Source organism: Anolis sagrei, chromosome 13 (assembly GCF_037176765.1).
Source record: "Anolis sagrei isolate rAnoSag1 chromosome 13, rAnoSag1.mat, whole genome shotgun sequence".
Classification (NCBI taxonomy): Eukaryota; Metazoa; Chordata; class Lepidosauria; order Squamata; family Dactyloidae; genus Anolis; species Anolis sagrei.
Genome location: NC_090033.1, coordinates 13444710 through 13460606, shown reverse-complemented (window position 1 = coordinate 13460606; position 15897 = coordinate 13444710). Strand labels below are relative to the sequence as shown.

The 15897-nt window shown below is 41.1% G+C and overlaps 1 protein-coding gene across 1 annotated transcript; it reads left to right on the top strand.

Moving 5' to 3' along the window:
• Positions 1 to 529: 529 nt before the first annotated feature.
• On the top strand, positions 530 to 9356 carry LOC132764743 (arylacetamide deacetylase-like 4). Its single transcript, XM_060758792.2, has 4 exons — positions 530 to 881; positions 2616 to 2832; positions 5512 to 5575; positions 8471 to 9356. Exons 1-4 carry the CDS (start codon positions 708 to 710, stop codon positions 9243 to 9245), a joined length of 1230 nt encoding a protein of 409 aa, XP_060614775.2. The 5' UTR covers positions 530 to 707; the 3' UTR covers positions 9246 to 9356.
• Positions 9357 to 15897: the final 6541 nt, after the last annotated feature.

Here is a 15897-nt window from a genome sequence, read left to right as displayed (position 1 = left end):
CCTCTCGCACAATTTGGAAGAGCTCCCTAACTGTGAGAGTTGTTCTGCCCCGGAGTGTGGTGGAGGCTCTTCTTTTGGAAGCTTTAAAGCTGAGGGTGGATGGCCATCTGTTGGGGAGGCTTTGAATGTGATTTTCCTGGTTCTTGGCAGAATGGGGTTGGACTGGGTGGCCCATGAGGTCTCTTCCAACTCTAGGATCCTATGAACTACAGCATCAGGCTGACTTATTCCTGGGTGTGGTTGTGCTCGTGTTTATCATATGCGGATGAAAGAACGAGGCCATCTTTATACGTCGTTTTCCAAAAATGGGGGCAAACGAAAATCCCTTCCCACAGAGGCTTAAAGAGGGAGCACACCATGTGCTGGATGCTTTGAGCATATTTGAGAGCATTATGCCTTGCAAAGCCTCCGGATCGCAATCGCCATTGCGAAAAGATCCTTCACGTGGACTCTTCGTTTGCAATTAAAAGGAACTTTGCTCTCGCAATTCTTGATGAAATACCTAATTAGCTTTGATGAATAGTAATCCCCATTAAAATAATGCAACTGCAGTCAAGGCAAGGGCTAAACGACGGTTACCTTCTCATGTGGGAGGAAGGGTTCTTTTCACAACGGGTTCGTTATAAACGGACGGATTGAGATGGGGCCAAACCTCTGAAATCGCCAGGGATGAGAAGAGATCTCTCCGTCGCCGCCGAGCCAAAGGAATGGTGTTGACTTCGCTTCTATGGATGCTGGTGTCCTACCTGAGCGTTTTTGTCCTCTTCCTCCTCGCATGGGGAGTGTGGTACAACCTGAGAAGGACACACATCCCCCAAGGAGTCACAATACCCAGACTCCTATGGCTTGGTAATTTTATCTCCAGCTCTGCATTAATGCTGGTAAGTTTCCCCTGGTTTTCAGGTAGGACTTCTGCTCTTCTTCATCATTCAGGTATTATTATTATTATTATTATTATTATTATTTATTAACTTTATTTATACCCCGCTAACTAGGGCTGGGCGGTTACGTTCGTTAATTTCGTAATTCGTTAATAATTCGTATTTAAAGTAGCTTACGATCCGATATTGAACCATTCAGGAGCAACTAAAAATCGAAATGAATTTTTAAAATTTATTTCGTATTGTTTCGTAATTGTTTCGAAATCGTTTCGTTATTGTTTCGTTATCATTTCCGTATGTCTGGTGCAAGTTTTATAGTTGTTGTTTGTTTTATCAGTGATAAAAAGTAAGTGCTGTTTTAATTAAACTGTTTGATAAAACTGGGAGTTTTGATTCATCTCTACCTAAACAAGGTAGAACTCTGGCAATGTGACAGAATACTTTTTCTCCCAAAAATCAGTCTCAAAGTTAGCTCCTTAAATCCCGTAACACCCAGCTGCAACCCATCTCCTGCACACCTCCACCCTTGATTGATTTTACCTGTAAACTGTTACTTACAAACTACTCAGCCCTTTAGAAACAAGACTTACATTAACCCTTCCATCACCAACTGCCAGGTCTTCCACCACCAACCACTATCAACTGTGGAACATATGACATGAGTACCTTAAGGAGGAAGAGGAGGAGGAAGAGGAGGAGGAGGAAGAGGAGGAGGAGGAAGAGGAAGAGAAGAGGAGGAGGAGGAAGAGAAGAGGAGGAGGAGGAAGAGAAGAGGAGGAAGAGGAATAGGAGGAGGAAGAGGAGGAGGAGGAGGAAGAGGAGGAAGAAAAGAGAAGGAGGAGGAAGAAGAGGAGGAGGAGGAAGAGGAGGAGCAGGAGGAGGAAGAGGAAGAGAAAGGAGGAGGAGGAAGAGGAAGAGGAGAAGAGGGGGAAGAGGAGGAGGAAGAGGAGGAGGAGGAGGAGGAGGAGGAGGAGAAGAAGAGAAGAATGAGGAAGAGGAGGAGGAGGAGAAGGAGGAAGAGGAGGAGGAAGAAGAGGAGGAGGAAGAAGAGGAGGAGGAGAAAGAGATAGAGGAAGAGGAGGGGGAGGAAGAGTAGGAGGAGGAAAAGGAGGAGGAGGAGAAAGAGGAAGAGGAGGAGGAAGAAGAGGAGGAGGAAGAAAAGGAGGAGGAGAAAGAGATAGAGGAAGAGGAGGGGGAGGAAGAGTAGGAGGAGGAAGAGGAGGAGGAGGAGAAAGAGGAAGAGAAGAGGAAGAGGAGGAGGAAGAAGAGGAGGATGAGGAGGATGAGGAGGAGGGGGAGGAGGAAGAGGAGGAATACTCCGTAAAACAGAAACAGGGTCTATTTTAAAGACTTTAAAGATGTATAACTACTAAACTACTAAAATAATGTATAAATATTAAAATAATATTAAAATAAATATAGCGTCCCTACTTTGCGGATTTTCACTTATCGCGGGTGTTCCTGGAATGGAACACCCACGATAAGTAAGGAAACACTGTATTTACTGTCCTGATTTTTAGAGTTTTTCAAAATACTGGTAGCCTGATTTTGAAGCAGCCAGGCGTGGCATTCCAGTATCTTAAGGATCCATTATTCAAATGAGACAAATGGTTTAAATTGGTTTCTTTAATTTTTACTTGCCTGCTTTAATATGATTTCCTCATTTTAATTTGCCTCATTTCAATCCTAAATATGTGTTATACTAACGTCTTCTCTATCTCTTTTCGTGAATAGGCATTGGCCTTCGAGAAACTTGGCATTTGCCATCGATATAAGGTCTGGAGGGTTCTAATGGCTGGAATACCGCCAAAAAAGACCTCAAAGCTGATCATCAAGGATTTATTTTTTGACGAGATTCCTGTGCGGGTGTATTGGCCCAAAACGCCATCTGCTGGGAACAGAAGAGGAATGGTTTACATTCATGGAGGATGTGGCTTGTTTGGAAGCATTCGTAAGTTCCCACAAAGGAGCCTATTGATCATATTATGTTGGGGTTTTTTTAAAAAAAGAATTTTATTGAGTTATATATACATAAACATAAAAAAAAATACAGGGAAAGTGGGAGAACATTGTTTTATAGGACAGTAGGAAATTTCAGATTTAAAATATTCACACACAAAAAAGAAGAAAAAAGAAAAAAGAAAAGAGAAAAAGAAGAAAAAAAGAAAAAAAGGAAAAATCAAAAATAAATTGTTGACTTCCATTCCGTGACTTCGCTTAGTTAATTATGATTTCAGTATCTACTTCTTACAGTTTCCCAACGGCTCTTTCTTTAACAGCCCGCATATCTACTATTCAACCATCATTATCCTTGGCCACTTACAAGAGTCTTTTCAATCCTTGGTATCTTCTTCTCTCTTTTCCTTTAATTTTTTTTTCAAAAAGTGACCAGTCAGTGTCTCTTATTGGATTTCCTGAGTTCTTTCTCAACAAAAAAGTTAGTTTATCCATGTCTTTAATCTTTTGAATTTTATTTAACCAATCTTTTACCTCTGGTATGTTGTTGTAATGAAATTGCTACTCTGTGTTAAAGTTTTGGTGTATACCTCTATGTTTACATATGGCAGATAGGGAAGAATAGGCACAGACAGGGTCGTAACAGCAGAGATAGGATTCATTTGTATATGTGAAGCCGATTGGTCATATGCAGATTAGTGTAGGCCCAGGATTTGAAAAGGCTGCTAGGCCAAAATGACAGTTGGGGAGAGCAGAGCTGAACATTTCAAAGGGGCGGAGCTAAGGTTCTGAAAGAGGCAGTTAGAGTGAGGGAGTTTGAAAATGACAGTTAGGAATCTGTGTGTGAAGATGAGAGTTGGTTTTTGAGTGCCTGATAGAAATAAGCAGTTACGAAGATGTGTTAAAGACTTCTGATATAGAGAAGCAGTTAAATAGAGCTCGAGTTTTAGGGAACATAAAGAAGGCTAGTGTTGCCTTAGTTCAGAATATAATTCAGCCAAGAGTGTGTAAAGCAAGTAACATGTTTGTGAATGTGAAACATTGATAGTTTATTCAGGAAAGTTAACCAAGTAAATGATACTGACTGTAAGCCTCAAGATTGCAACAAAACACAAATGTAACCACAAGCGTTGGAGCCAGAAGTTATAAATAAACTGTGTTACTTTGTTATACACAAGAGTGTTTCATTGCCTGTGGTATAAAGTACAAACCACAGGCAATGAAACACTCTTGTGTTTAATAGCACACAGAAAGTCCCAGCAAATATAAAAGAAGAAACTGAATCAGTATAAGGCAGCAAAGAGGTTTTTAAAGAGGAAATAGTCTCTCTCCCTTGCCTCAGTTCTCCATTTTCCAAAACTTTGCAAATATTATCCTTGCGGCTGTTACTATGTATGTAAATAATATATCTTTATTTGAATCTAAAGTAATGTCCAAATCTGTGATATCTAATAAGTAGTAGTCCAGTTTTCTAGGAAATGAAATTTCTAATATTTTTTGTGTCTCTATATGTATATTCCTCCAATATTCTTGTGCTTTCTTACAAGTTCACCACATGTGGAAGAAACTACCTTCAACCTCCTGGCATTTCCATCATTTATTGTCCATATTCTTATACATTAAGCCTATTTTTTTGGAGCCATGTACCATCTATGAAACATCTTTAACCAGTTTTCTTTTAGATCCATCGCATAGGTACATTTTAATTTTTTTATTCCAAATTAATTCCCATTCTCTTAAATGAACTGGCCTTCCGGTTTCCTTAAAAAGTTCAAAATCGCTTCAAAAAGCAAATCTTTTTTTAATTTATTCCGAATTACGAAGATTCTGACTGAACCTAACCATGTCTACTAGGCTTGGGCGGTTTCGTTCGTTAATTTCGTAATTCATTATTAATTCGTATTTAAATTAGCTTACGATCCAATATTGAGCCATGCAGGAATAGTGTGAGGAGTAAATTAGATTCGAAACAAATTTTTCAATTTATTTCGTAATTATTTTGTTATTATTTCGTAATTATTTCGTAATTATTTTCGCATGTCTGGTGCAAGTTTTATAGTTGTTGTTTGTCTTATCACACCAACAGTCAACAACAGAGGGAGAGGAAAGCTTCAGAAGTCCCCCCTGTCCCATTTGGAGGTTTTTTTTAGCATATTGCGCAATCGCGTCACCATTAACGAATCGATTCATAATTTTACAAAATTTCGTATATTTTGAAATTTTTAAAAGGAAAATTTCGGAATTATTAAAAAAAAAAACCGCAAGGCCCCCCTAAAAACAAAACGAGTTTAGAACCAAATTTTTTCGCGGTTACCCAAGCCTAATGTCTACTGGTTTGATCTTCTTGTGGTCCAAGGCACTCTGAATTTTCCTCCAGCACCACAGTTCAAAAGCTTATGGTCCAGCTCTCGCTCTGCACTCCCTTCACTCAGCAGCTCTATGATGTTTTTTTCCTTGTCAGCCAATCACACAGCTTTCTGCAAAATTTTAAGAATTTCCTAAAAATCAGCAGATGATCAAAACATTCTGAAACTTAGCAGGATTAAAGTCGTACATGTTGCCTACAAGTGTGGCAAGTTTCATCTTCATAACCATAAAAATGACGGAAAAACGAGCCTTGACATTCGTCTCACGAAACATCTCAGTAAATTGCTTGTAATGATATGTTTTTCAGGATCACATGAAAGGGTTAGCCGTTACATTGCCCGGGAAGGCGATACTGTGGTTGTGAGTGTTGGGTAAGTGCCTTCAGTTCATGACAATGCTGATTTTCTATGGAAGAGCAATTTGTTCTAGTGGTGAGATCCTACCAAAAAAGATTGAGCATCCATATCTGCCTTTCTGACATCCTCCAAAATCCTATTATCCACATTTAATGTCCACACTATGTAATGAATTTTAAGAAATGTTTTATTCCTGGTTTGAAAGTATTATTCCTGTTTAATTGTGTGGTCCTTACTTTGCAAGTAGATGTTCTACTTGAGAAACGTTATTTTTGGGGCTACCACAAACTATGAGGGTTGAATGAAAAGTAATGCCTCCACCTTCGTAACTCCTTCACAGTTGGTAGTACTTGTATGTGGTAGGTACTGGCTTGTTCAGTAGACTCTCCCCTACTGTTCCATTCTGGCGGGAAGCCTTAGCATTGAACGGTTGTGTTGTTAAAGTGCGAAGTATGGAACCCTGCGCAGATGGTCGGTCAATGCGACTTAAGCAACATGCAGTTATTGGATTCTTCACAGCAGAAGGTGTCACGCTAAAGGAGATTCCTCAGAGGATGCAAGCTGTTGATGGGAATTGTGTTGATGTGAGTACTGAGTGTCGTTGGGTGAGTAAGATGTTGAGATGGGAACATCTGACAAAGAGTTGAATGTCCTGTGACAGCGACCCCCGAGTTTCACAAGCAAAAGGTTGACAGATTGATTCAAGACGATGGTCGTATCACTCAGAGAGAAATTTCAAGCATAACTGGCATTTCACAAGAACGTGTGGGTCACATTATTGCTTTGCTTGGCTATAGGAAGATCTGTGCACGATGGGTTGCGGAAACAGAGTGTCGACTTCTTCCGTGACGGCTTCAGAAAACTTGTTCATTGTCGGCAGAAATGTATCCAATTGTCTGGTGATTATGTGGGAAAGTGAATAGTGGTAGTTAAAGATTACATTCTAAGGATTATTTCTGCGTTTGATTTATTAAAATATTCCCATCCAAACCCAAGTAACGAAGGTGGAGACATTACTTTTCATTCAACTCTCGTACGTTGAATGGGTTAAGACTCATTATAATAAGAGTAACTTTATTTTTGTATCCCACCTCCATCTCCCCGAAGGAACTCGGAGTGGTTTACATGGGGACAAGCCGATCAATAGCTCCATTGGTTGCCGGTCCACTTCGGAGCACAATTCAAAGTGCTGGTCTTGGCCTATAAAGCCCTAGATAGTTTCGGCCCAGCTTACCTGTCTGAACGTATCTACCTCTACATCCCACCTCGGAGTTTAAGGTCATCCGGGGAGGCCCTGCTCTTGATCCCACCTTTCTTGCAAACGCGTTTGGCCATTTTTAATGGATCACACATGCCTATTTCATTGAAAAACTACCTCAAAATGTGCTGCATGTGTTATGAACCCAAATGGTTCATATTCTTTTGATGCAGGGTGTTCAAGGAATAGTGATGTACGAGGGGTATTTTTTAAGTAAGGTCCGTTTTGTTGTAGACACTAGTAGTTCGCGCGCATACCGCAACGAGCACGTGCGTCGTGTACCGGCATGCCTCGGGAACAACTGTGCTCAGTTTCCGCTCTGTAGCTAACCTGTACGGTTCTCTTCTGTGCTTTAAAAATGTTTAAGACTATCAACTCACCCGCCGCATGTGAGGTTCGCTCAGTGATACTGAGGTTTGCTCAGTGATACGGTTTTTGTCAGCAAGGAACCTGCCCACTGCAGAAATTCATCGACAGATTTGTGAAGTGTACGGTGATACTGTTATGAGTGAAAGCAAAGTGCGTAAGTGGGTAAGACAATTCAGATGGCCGTGACAACGTCCATGATGAGGACCACTCCAGTCACCCTTCTTTGATTACAGACGATTTGGTGGCTTTGGTTGAAGCGAGGATTTGTGAGAACAGGCACTTCACAATAACAGGTCTCTCAAACGAATTTCCTGATGTGTTGAGATCAGTGCTTTACAACATTGTTTCTGAACACTTAAAGTTTAGGAAACTGTGCTCCCGTTGGGTCCTAAAACTCCTAACAGAGGACCACAAAAACCAAAGATTTGAGTGTGCGATGAAGTTCTTGAACCTCACATGTGGCGGGTGAGTTGATAGTCTTAAACATTTTTAAAGCACAGAACAGAACCGTACAGGTTAGCTACAGAGCGGAAACTGAGCACAGTTGTTCCTGAGGCATGCCGGTACATGACGCACGCGCTCGTTGCGGTATGCGCGCGAATTACTAGTGTCTACAACAAAACGGACCTTACTTAAAAAATACCCCTCATATTTTAGATCAGTGAGACTCCTTAGAGACCAAATTTGGTTTTGCCACTTTTAATGTAACATTTATTGAGTAGAATCACATCTGAATCACATCAAGAGAGAACTCTCTTCATTAATTCAACTCAAGCACTCAACCATACTAACAAGAGGCCTCTCTGAATGAAGATGATCAGCCTCCTTCAGGAGGATCGGATCCTCCATTGTCGCAGTTCAGAAAACGTGCTTAATCTTGGGGGTCTCCTGCTTTTTTTGTCAGGAGTCAATTTCTGACGGTATGAAGACATCACAAACTCCCTCTGTGACATCCTGACTGAATCATCCTGGCTGAATCAATTCTCTCTCTGTGACATTTGAAGCCAGCAGAGGGCACTGGAAACCTTGTATTGGAACAAGTTCTAATGAGGAAACTGAGAAGAGGGGGAGATGGGCAGGAAAGGTGTATAAAAGGAAACGGAAAAGGTGTATAAAAAACGAAACGCGATGGACCCCTAAAAACAAAGCAAGTTTAGAAACAATTTTTTCTGTTGTTACCCAGGCCTAATATATATATTGGAGGAAATGGCATTTATAACCCAGGAACAAGCATCGTGTTACATAATGTTATGAATTCAGATGGTTTCTCATTTCTGTTTCAGGTTTCGTTTGGCTCCAGAGCATCTGTTTCCAGCCCAGATTCTAGATTGCTGCACTGCTACTATATACTTTTTGAAAAACGCAACAAAATACGGAGTTGATCCGAATCGCATTGTCGTTTGTGGAGACAGTAGCGGCGCCACATACGCCGCAGCTGTTAGCCAACAACTGGCAATAAAGAAGGATCTCCCGAAGCTCCGAGCTCAGGTCCTACTCTACCCGTTCCTCCAGGTATTGGATTTCAATTTGCCTTCATATCAGCAAAACCATTCCGTGCCCCCCTTGTTTAAGAAACGTGCAATCCGACTTGGCATCACCTACCTGACCGGGGAGAATGTGGATGTGGATGGTTTTATGAGGAACGCCCATGTGCCCCCCCATGAATGGGTGAAATACAGAAAATGGATCAACCCAGACTACATTCCAGAAGAATTTAAAGCCCAGGGTTACGTGCCGATGGAGCCAGCTCCGTTTAGCCAAGACCTTTATGAGCAGTGTAAGGAAGCCGGCAATATCATGTTTTCCCCACTCATGGCTGAAGACGACATGATCCGTCAGCTCCCCGAGACTTTCCTGATAACTTGTGAACACGACATTCTCCGAGACGATGGCTTATTGTACAAGAAGCGTCTAGAAGACAACGGCGTGCCAGTGACGTGGCATCACATTAAGGATGGGTTCCATGGATTCATGTTTTTCATCGACTACAGCATTCTTGAACCGCCAGTAACGCGAACCAGCTACAAACACTTAATACATTTCTTAGAAGGTTTATGATAGGATTCCAGAATGTTGTGTTGCTGTTGTTGATTATGATGATGACCCAGTTTTTTTTCTGCACAAGGAGACTCAAAGCAGCTTACATTAAAAATTGAAAAATTGAAACAATTTACCCATTTTTCAGAATTATTTTCGGATGTCTGGTCAAGGTTTACAATCTCGCAGTTTCCCTGGCCTCCCTGGCAACAAGCGGCGATGCGGAAGGGCGAGGTGGGCGAGGCTATGCCCAGCTCTTCTTGACGGCCACTGGGGGAAACCGCATCACCGCATGTCGCCAGGGAAACTGCGAGATTTTAAACTAACAGGGGGGAGGGGCGCCTTCCATTAACGAAGTAAACGAAGCTATTCAGATTTTTGCTATTTCAGATCTTCTTTTCAAGAAAATTTGAGAAATCATTTTAAAATTGAAACGCCAGCGCCCCCTATATACGAAACGAGTTTAGAAGCATTTTTTAGGCTTGGGCGGTTTCGTTCGTTAATTTCGTAATTCGTTATTAATTCGTATTTAAATTAGCTTACGATCCAATATTGAGCCATGCAGGAATAGTGTGAGGAGTAATTAAGATTTGAAACAATTTTTTCAATTTATTTCGTAATTATTTCGTAATTATTTCGTAATTATTTCGTAATTATTTCGTAATTATTTCGTAATTATTTTGTAATTATTTTCACATGTCTGGTGCAAGTTTTATAGTTGTTGTTTGTTTTATCACACCAACAGTCAACAACAGAGGGAGAGGGAAGCTTCAGAAGTTCCTCCTGTCCCATTTGGAGGTTTTTTTTAGCATATTGCACAATCACGTCCGCCATTAACGAATCGATTTGTAATTTTATGAAATTTCATAAATTTCGAAATTTTTAAAATGTAAATTTCAGAATTATTTAAAAAAACGAAACACAAGGGCCCCCTAAAAACAAAATGAGTTTAGAACCAAATTTTTACGTGATTACCCAAGCCTACCATTTTTCCCTTGATCAACCAAGTCTGGTGCTTACCTATTACCTATAATGATAGAATAAAATAATAAATGTAATAACATGTCATAAAAATTATAATAAATAATGGAAATTTAATAATAATAGTAATAATAATAAATTAATAAATGTAATAATAACAATAATAGAGTAAAGTAATAAATGCCACAAAAGTAATAATAGAGTAAAATAATGTAAATATAATAATAATAATAATAATAATAATAATAATAGAGTAATACTAATAGCAGAGTAGAATAATAACCTTGACTCGAGTATAAGACGAGGGGATTTTTTTCAGCCTAAAAAAGGGGCTGAAAAGCTAGACTTATACTCAACTATATACAGTATTCAGAACTGAAAACCACAGAAGCCCTTAAGACTTGATCTTCTTGTCCGGATTAAGTTTCCATTTGTTTGCCCTCATCCTGCCCATTACCGGGGTGGAAAAGAGCTAAGTTTGAGGAACAAAAGTTGCCTTCTCCCTCCTCTAGTGGTGAATGGTTGCACAGCCCAGCCAAATTCCCCATCTTGTAATGTGTGTTTGTGCCTTCAAGTCAGCTGTAGACTTATTGCAACCTTCGTTCGCACCATTTTGTAGACAAGGAATCTTCAAGCATCGTAGGAAGTGAATGCTAAACAAGAAACCTAACCAATAAATCCATGTAATACCCACCTTTTCCAAACGAAGATGAAACCAGATCTCTGCTCAAAGCTATAAGCTTGGCTAGTCATTTAGGGAAAAAATTATACAATATTCTTGTGAAAGAAGAAGGCGAGGCGTTGTGTTGATTTTCCGCCTGACAGGATTAGTGTGTTCCTGTGCAATACCAAATAATGTGCACTGATGCACTCGCAAAGATATGACAATGCATAATAGGCTCGGTTGATTTTAAAAAGTGGTTCAAAATCCGTTTCGGATGTGGGGAGCGCTTGTGTTTCGATTTGGGATTGAATTCCGAATTTTTCAGGAAAAAAATGCAGAACTTTCATAACTTTCCGAAATTTCCGAATCGCTTCGTTAATGGCAGCCATGATTATGCAATGCGCAAGACTTGGAAGTATGGGACTTGCCAATTATCGTCCTGTCTCTAATCTTCCATTCTTAGGTAAGGTGATAGAGTGGGCTGTATTGGGACAATTGCGGGATTTTTTGGATGACACAGCTGGCCTGGACCCTTTCTAGTCAGGTTTTCGCCCGGGTCATGGGACGGAAACGGTCCTGGTTGCCATTACAGATGAACTTCGTCGTCAGTCTGATAGCGGCGGATCGACGCTGCTGGTACTTCTCAATCTTACCGCAGCGTTTGACATTGTTGACTACGATCATTATCCACCATCTCACCATGTCCGGAGTTTGCTGTCAGGCCCTCAATTGATTCAATTCATTGCTCCGAAACCGGAGTCAGTGCGTGGAATATATGGACCAAGTCTCTGAAAGTTCCTCCCTCCTATGCGGGATGCCCCAAGGTGCAATTCTCTCCCTTTTACTTTTCAACATCTACGTTAGACCCCTTGCCAGTTTGGCTCGGAGATTCGGCCTGGACTGATATCAATATGCGGACGACACCCAACTGGAGCCTGGAGTAACGTCAATACCTGACAATTTCACCTTATGCCTGGAGGCTCTGTCGAACTGGCTACATGCTAGCAGACTGAAAGGGAACCCAGCGAAGGCTGAGATCCTATGGCATGGCCGCCCGATAGGTCCTACCCATCCGTTACCTACCTTTGATGGCGCTGCTCTATCTCCATCGCCTACCGTTAAGAGCCTTGGTGTTGTTTTGGATTCGCAGCTGACAATGGAAGCTCAGGTCGCTGCTGCCAGCAAACAGGACTTTTTCCATCTACGACAAGCGCGGCAACGGGCACCCTACCTATCTGACGAGGCTCTGGCAACGGTCATCCATGCCACGGTCACGTCTAGGCTGGACTATTGCAACGCCCTGTATGTGGGCCTTCCGATGTCTACGACCCGAAAGCTCCGTATTGTTCAGAATGCGGCAGCCAGATTACTCACAAGAACGCCCATGAAATGCCATAGAACACCAGTGCTGCAACATTGACATTGGCTTCCAACTGAGTACAGTGGCCAGTAGGGCCGGGCGGTTTCGTTTCGTTAATTCGTAATTCGTTAAAAATTCGTTATTTTTTTTATAACGAAGCGATAACGAACCATTCTGGAGCAACTTAAAAACGAAACGAATTTTTAAATTCGTTTCGTAATTGTTTCGGATTCGTTATGTATTCGTTTCATTATCGTTTTGAAGTCGTTTCGTTATTATTTCCGCATGTCCGGGGCAAGTTTTATAGTTGTTTTTTGTTTAATTAGTGAAAAAAAATTATAATATCACACCAACAGTCAACAACAGAGGGAGAGGGAAGCTTCAGAAGTTCCCCCTGTCCCATTTGGAGGTTTTTTAGCGTATAGCGCGGTCGCGTCCGCCATTAACGAATCGATTGGTTATTGTTTCGAAATCGATTCGTTATTGTTTCGTAATTTTTTTTAACATTTATGAAATTTCGTAAATATCGAACTTTTTAAAAGAAAAATTTCGGAATTCTTTTTAAAATCAAAACGCAACCCCCCCCCCCCAAAACGAATCGATTTTAGAAACAAATTTTTCCGTTGTTACCCAGGCCTAGTGGCCAGTATAAGATGCTAATTCTGACCTTTAACACTCTTTACAGCCAGGGTCCATTGTACCTTAGGGACCGCCTCTCCTTCTCCCATCATCGGAGGTCGCAACGACCAGCCCAACGTGACTTACTCCATATACCGGGTCCTAGAGAAGTGCACTTGGAAAGGAACAGGCTCAGATGGGCTTTTTCTATTTCTGCCCCTGCCTTGTGGAATTCTTTGCCGCCCTACATGAGAGCCATGCGTGACTTAGGGCCTTTTACTCTCGCACTTAAGACCTGGCTTTTTACGAGAGCATTCGATCTCTGTTGATTTTTAATTTTTGTATGTATGTATTTTATCTTTTGTAATTTAGCTGTAAATCGCCTAGAGCATTCTCAGATGGAGGGCGATTAATACGTTATTAAATGATGATGATGATGATCCCTCAGGCGGAGATGCAAAGGGGAGGGGGGAAAAGCTCCAGAGCCAGGGCCGAAAAGAAGCCCCCAACATATTTGCATCCTCCCAAGCAAAGTGGGAAAGGGACTCACCTGAAGTCCTGGCCTGCCTCCCTCCCTCCCTCCCTCCCTCTTCCACCCTTTTCTTCCCTCTCTTTGGGCAGATGCCCACAAGGCCTCCTTGGAAAACTCAGGAACCCAATCTGCCATCTGCACTGGGTTTTAGCCAAAACTTTAAAGGAGTCATTCCAGACTGAACTCAGCCTTCCTCCTTCTTCCCCTTGAAGAAAGAAAGGAAAGAGAGAAGGAAGCAACTCTGCTCAAGCCAAACCAGCCACTATCTCTAACAAAATATAATCCTACATACTTACCATTTATTAACTACTGTTTAAACAACACATAACCATAAGAATAAAAGTTACACATCGTCACATATGTGTATATGCATTTGTATATATGTGTGTGTGTTTTATGCATGTGTATGTGTGTATTTATGTATTTATGTGTGTACATACTAGGGCTGGGCAATTCGTTTCGTTAATTTGTAATTCGTTAAAAAATTCGTTAATTTTTGAATTACAAAACGATTACAAAACTTATTTTTAAACCTGGAAGTGTTTTTAAATATCGAAACGGCAGGCGCCAAAAAATTTTGTATTTCTGTCCATTTCGGAAATACGTAAGATGGCCGCCTGGCTTGCTGGGAGCTCTCCTCTCTCGGCGCCGGCTGAGCAAGCGAGCGAGAGGGCGAGCGAGAGGGTGAGCGGCGAGCGAGAGGGCGAGGGCGAGTGGCGAGCGAGAGGGCGAGGGCGAGCGGCGAGCGAGAGGGCGAGTGAGAGGGCGAGCGAGAGGGCGAGCGAGAGGTCTCCTTCTCTTTCTTTCCTTTTCTCATCTTTCTCTCTCTCTCACCTTTCGCAGGGGGTTTCTGAGCTCTCTTCCAAAGAAGGCTCACTTGCTTCCTCTTCTCTCTCTCTCTCTCTCTCTCTCTCTCAATTTGAGGCAGGAAACCCCTCCATCCTGCAGCCATCTACACTGCAGCCTGGATGAGGTTTGGCACCACATTGGCTCAATGCTATAGCATCCTGGGAGTTGTAGTTTGGCAGCCTGGGAAAAAGAGCCCTTCCTGGAAGGAACCCATCCTAGCGAGAGGGTGAGAGGTCGAGCGAGAGGGCGAGTGGCGAGCGAGCGGCGAGCGAGAGGGCCCGCCAGAGTGAGTGCCTGCCTTCCCTCAATAATAATTTCTCCTCCCTATTCTACTAAATTAATAATTAAATTTAAAAAATATTTAAAAAATATTGAAAAAAAAAGGGCGCCATCTTTACAAAATGTTTTGTAAATATTTACGAAATTTCGTAAATACCGAACTTTTTTTTTGGAAAATTTTGTAATTATTTTAAATATCGAAACAAAAAAACACCCCAATTACAAATCGATTTTAGAAACAAATTTTTGCGTTGTTACCCAGGCCTAGTACATACACGTGCATGTATGTGTGTGTGTGTATTGGGAAAGAATGCACTGTAAACTCCTTGGTGGGCCAATGGGGTCTCCAGGCAGAAAGAAAGACAGTGGGGGGGGGGGGTCTTTCCTGGAATTTAGTCCAGACCCTTGTGGTTTTGTCTCAATAGTATCATTTCTTGCTAAATAGTCTTGAATTATCTTCTTGTATTTTTCTTTATCTTTCTCCAATTTAATTAGATTCTCATTTAACCTCCATTTCCTATACTGATTTTTTTTGGTAAATTATTATTTCCAAGGGACAATGGTCAGATAAGTCTCTGAAGCATATTAAAGTCCAGAACTTTTGTAGCTATTTTTAAAAGATATCCATGCCATATCAATCCTTGACCATGATTGAGGTCTATGAGAAAAAGTATAATCTTTCTTTTGCTCATTTCTTACTCTGCATGTATCATTTAAGTCAAATTCCTCTTGCAATTCGTGAAATTTCTGAGGGAGAATACTGTTTCCAAAATCACCCTTCCTTTTATTTTTGCTTTTATCCCAATGATTATTCATTATCCCATTGAAGTCACCAATCAGGAGAAGTTCGTCATTTAATCAATTTTCTTCAAATTGGTTCTCAAGTATTGAATAAATTTTGTTTTTGGTCCATTAGGTGCATAAATGTTACATATTACAATTTTAACATCTCCAATTGTTATTTTTACTGCTACACACCTTCCCTCTTGGTCCTTGAAAGCTAACTCTGATAGAATGTTCTCATTTATTTATTTATTTATTTATTTATTTATTTATTTACTGCACTTATATACCGCAATTCTCAGTCCCAAGGGCGACTCATTGCGGTGTACAACATGAAGAAAAACAAGTGCAATCTACAAAGCATAGTGCAAAACAGTGTACAGTTCATCATAATCATAAAAACATCTTATCAGACAACAACATTACTACAAAATTACTACTACATTCCAAATCGTCTCATCGTCAAGCCACAATCCGATCTCATTCCGCTGTTCCATTCCTATGGTCAATTGCCAGTCATTGCACTTATTGATCAAATGCCTTCTTAAATAGCCAGGTCTTTAACTTCCTGCGGAATATTAGCAGGGAGGGGGCTAGCCTGATGTTC

Bases quoted from the DNA above. Each gene is read 5' to 3' on its own strand.
- LOC132764743 (XM_060758792.2), top strand. From the start codon at position 708: ATGGTGTTGACTTCGCTTCTATGGATGCTGGTGTCCTACCTGAGCGTT. The intron at 882-2,615 runs GTAAGTTTCCCC...TTTCGTGAATAG, and splicing joins CCAGCTCTGCATTAATGCTG to GCATTGGCCTTCGAGAAACT. The intron at 5,576-8,470 runs GTAAGTGCCTTC...TTTCTGTTTCAG, and splicing joins ACTGTGGTTGTGAGTGTTGG to GTTTCGTTTGGCTCCAGAGC.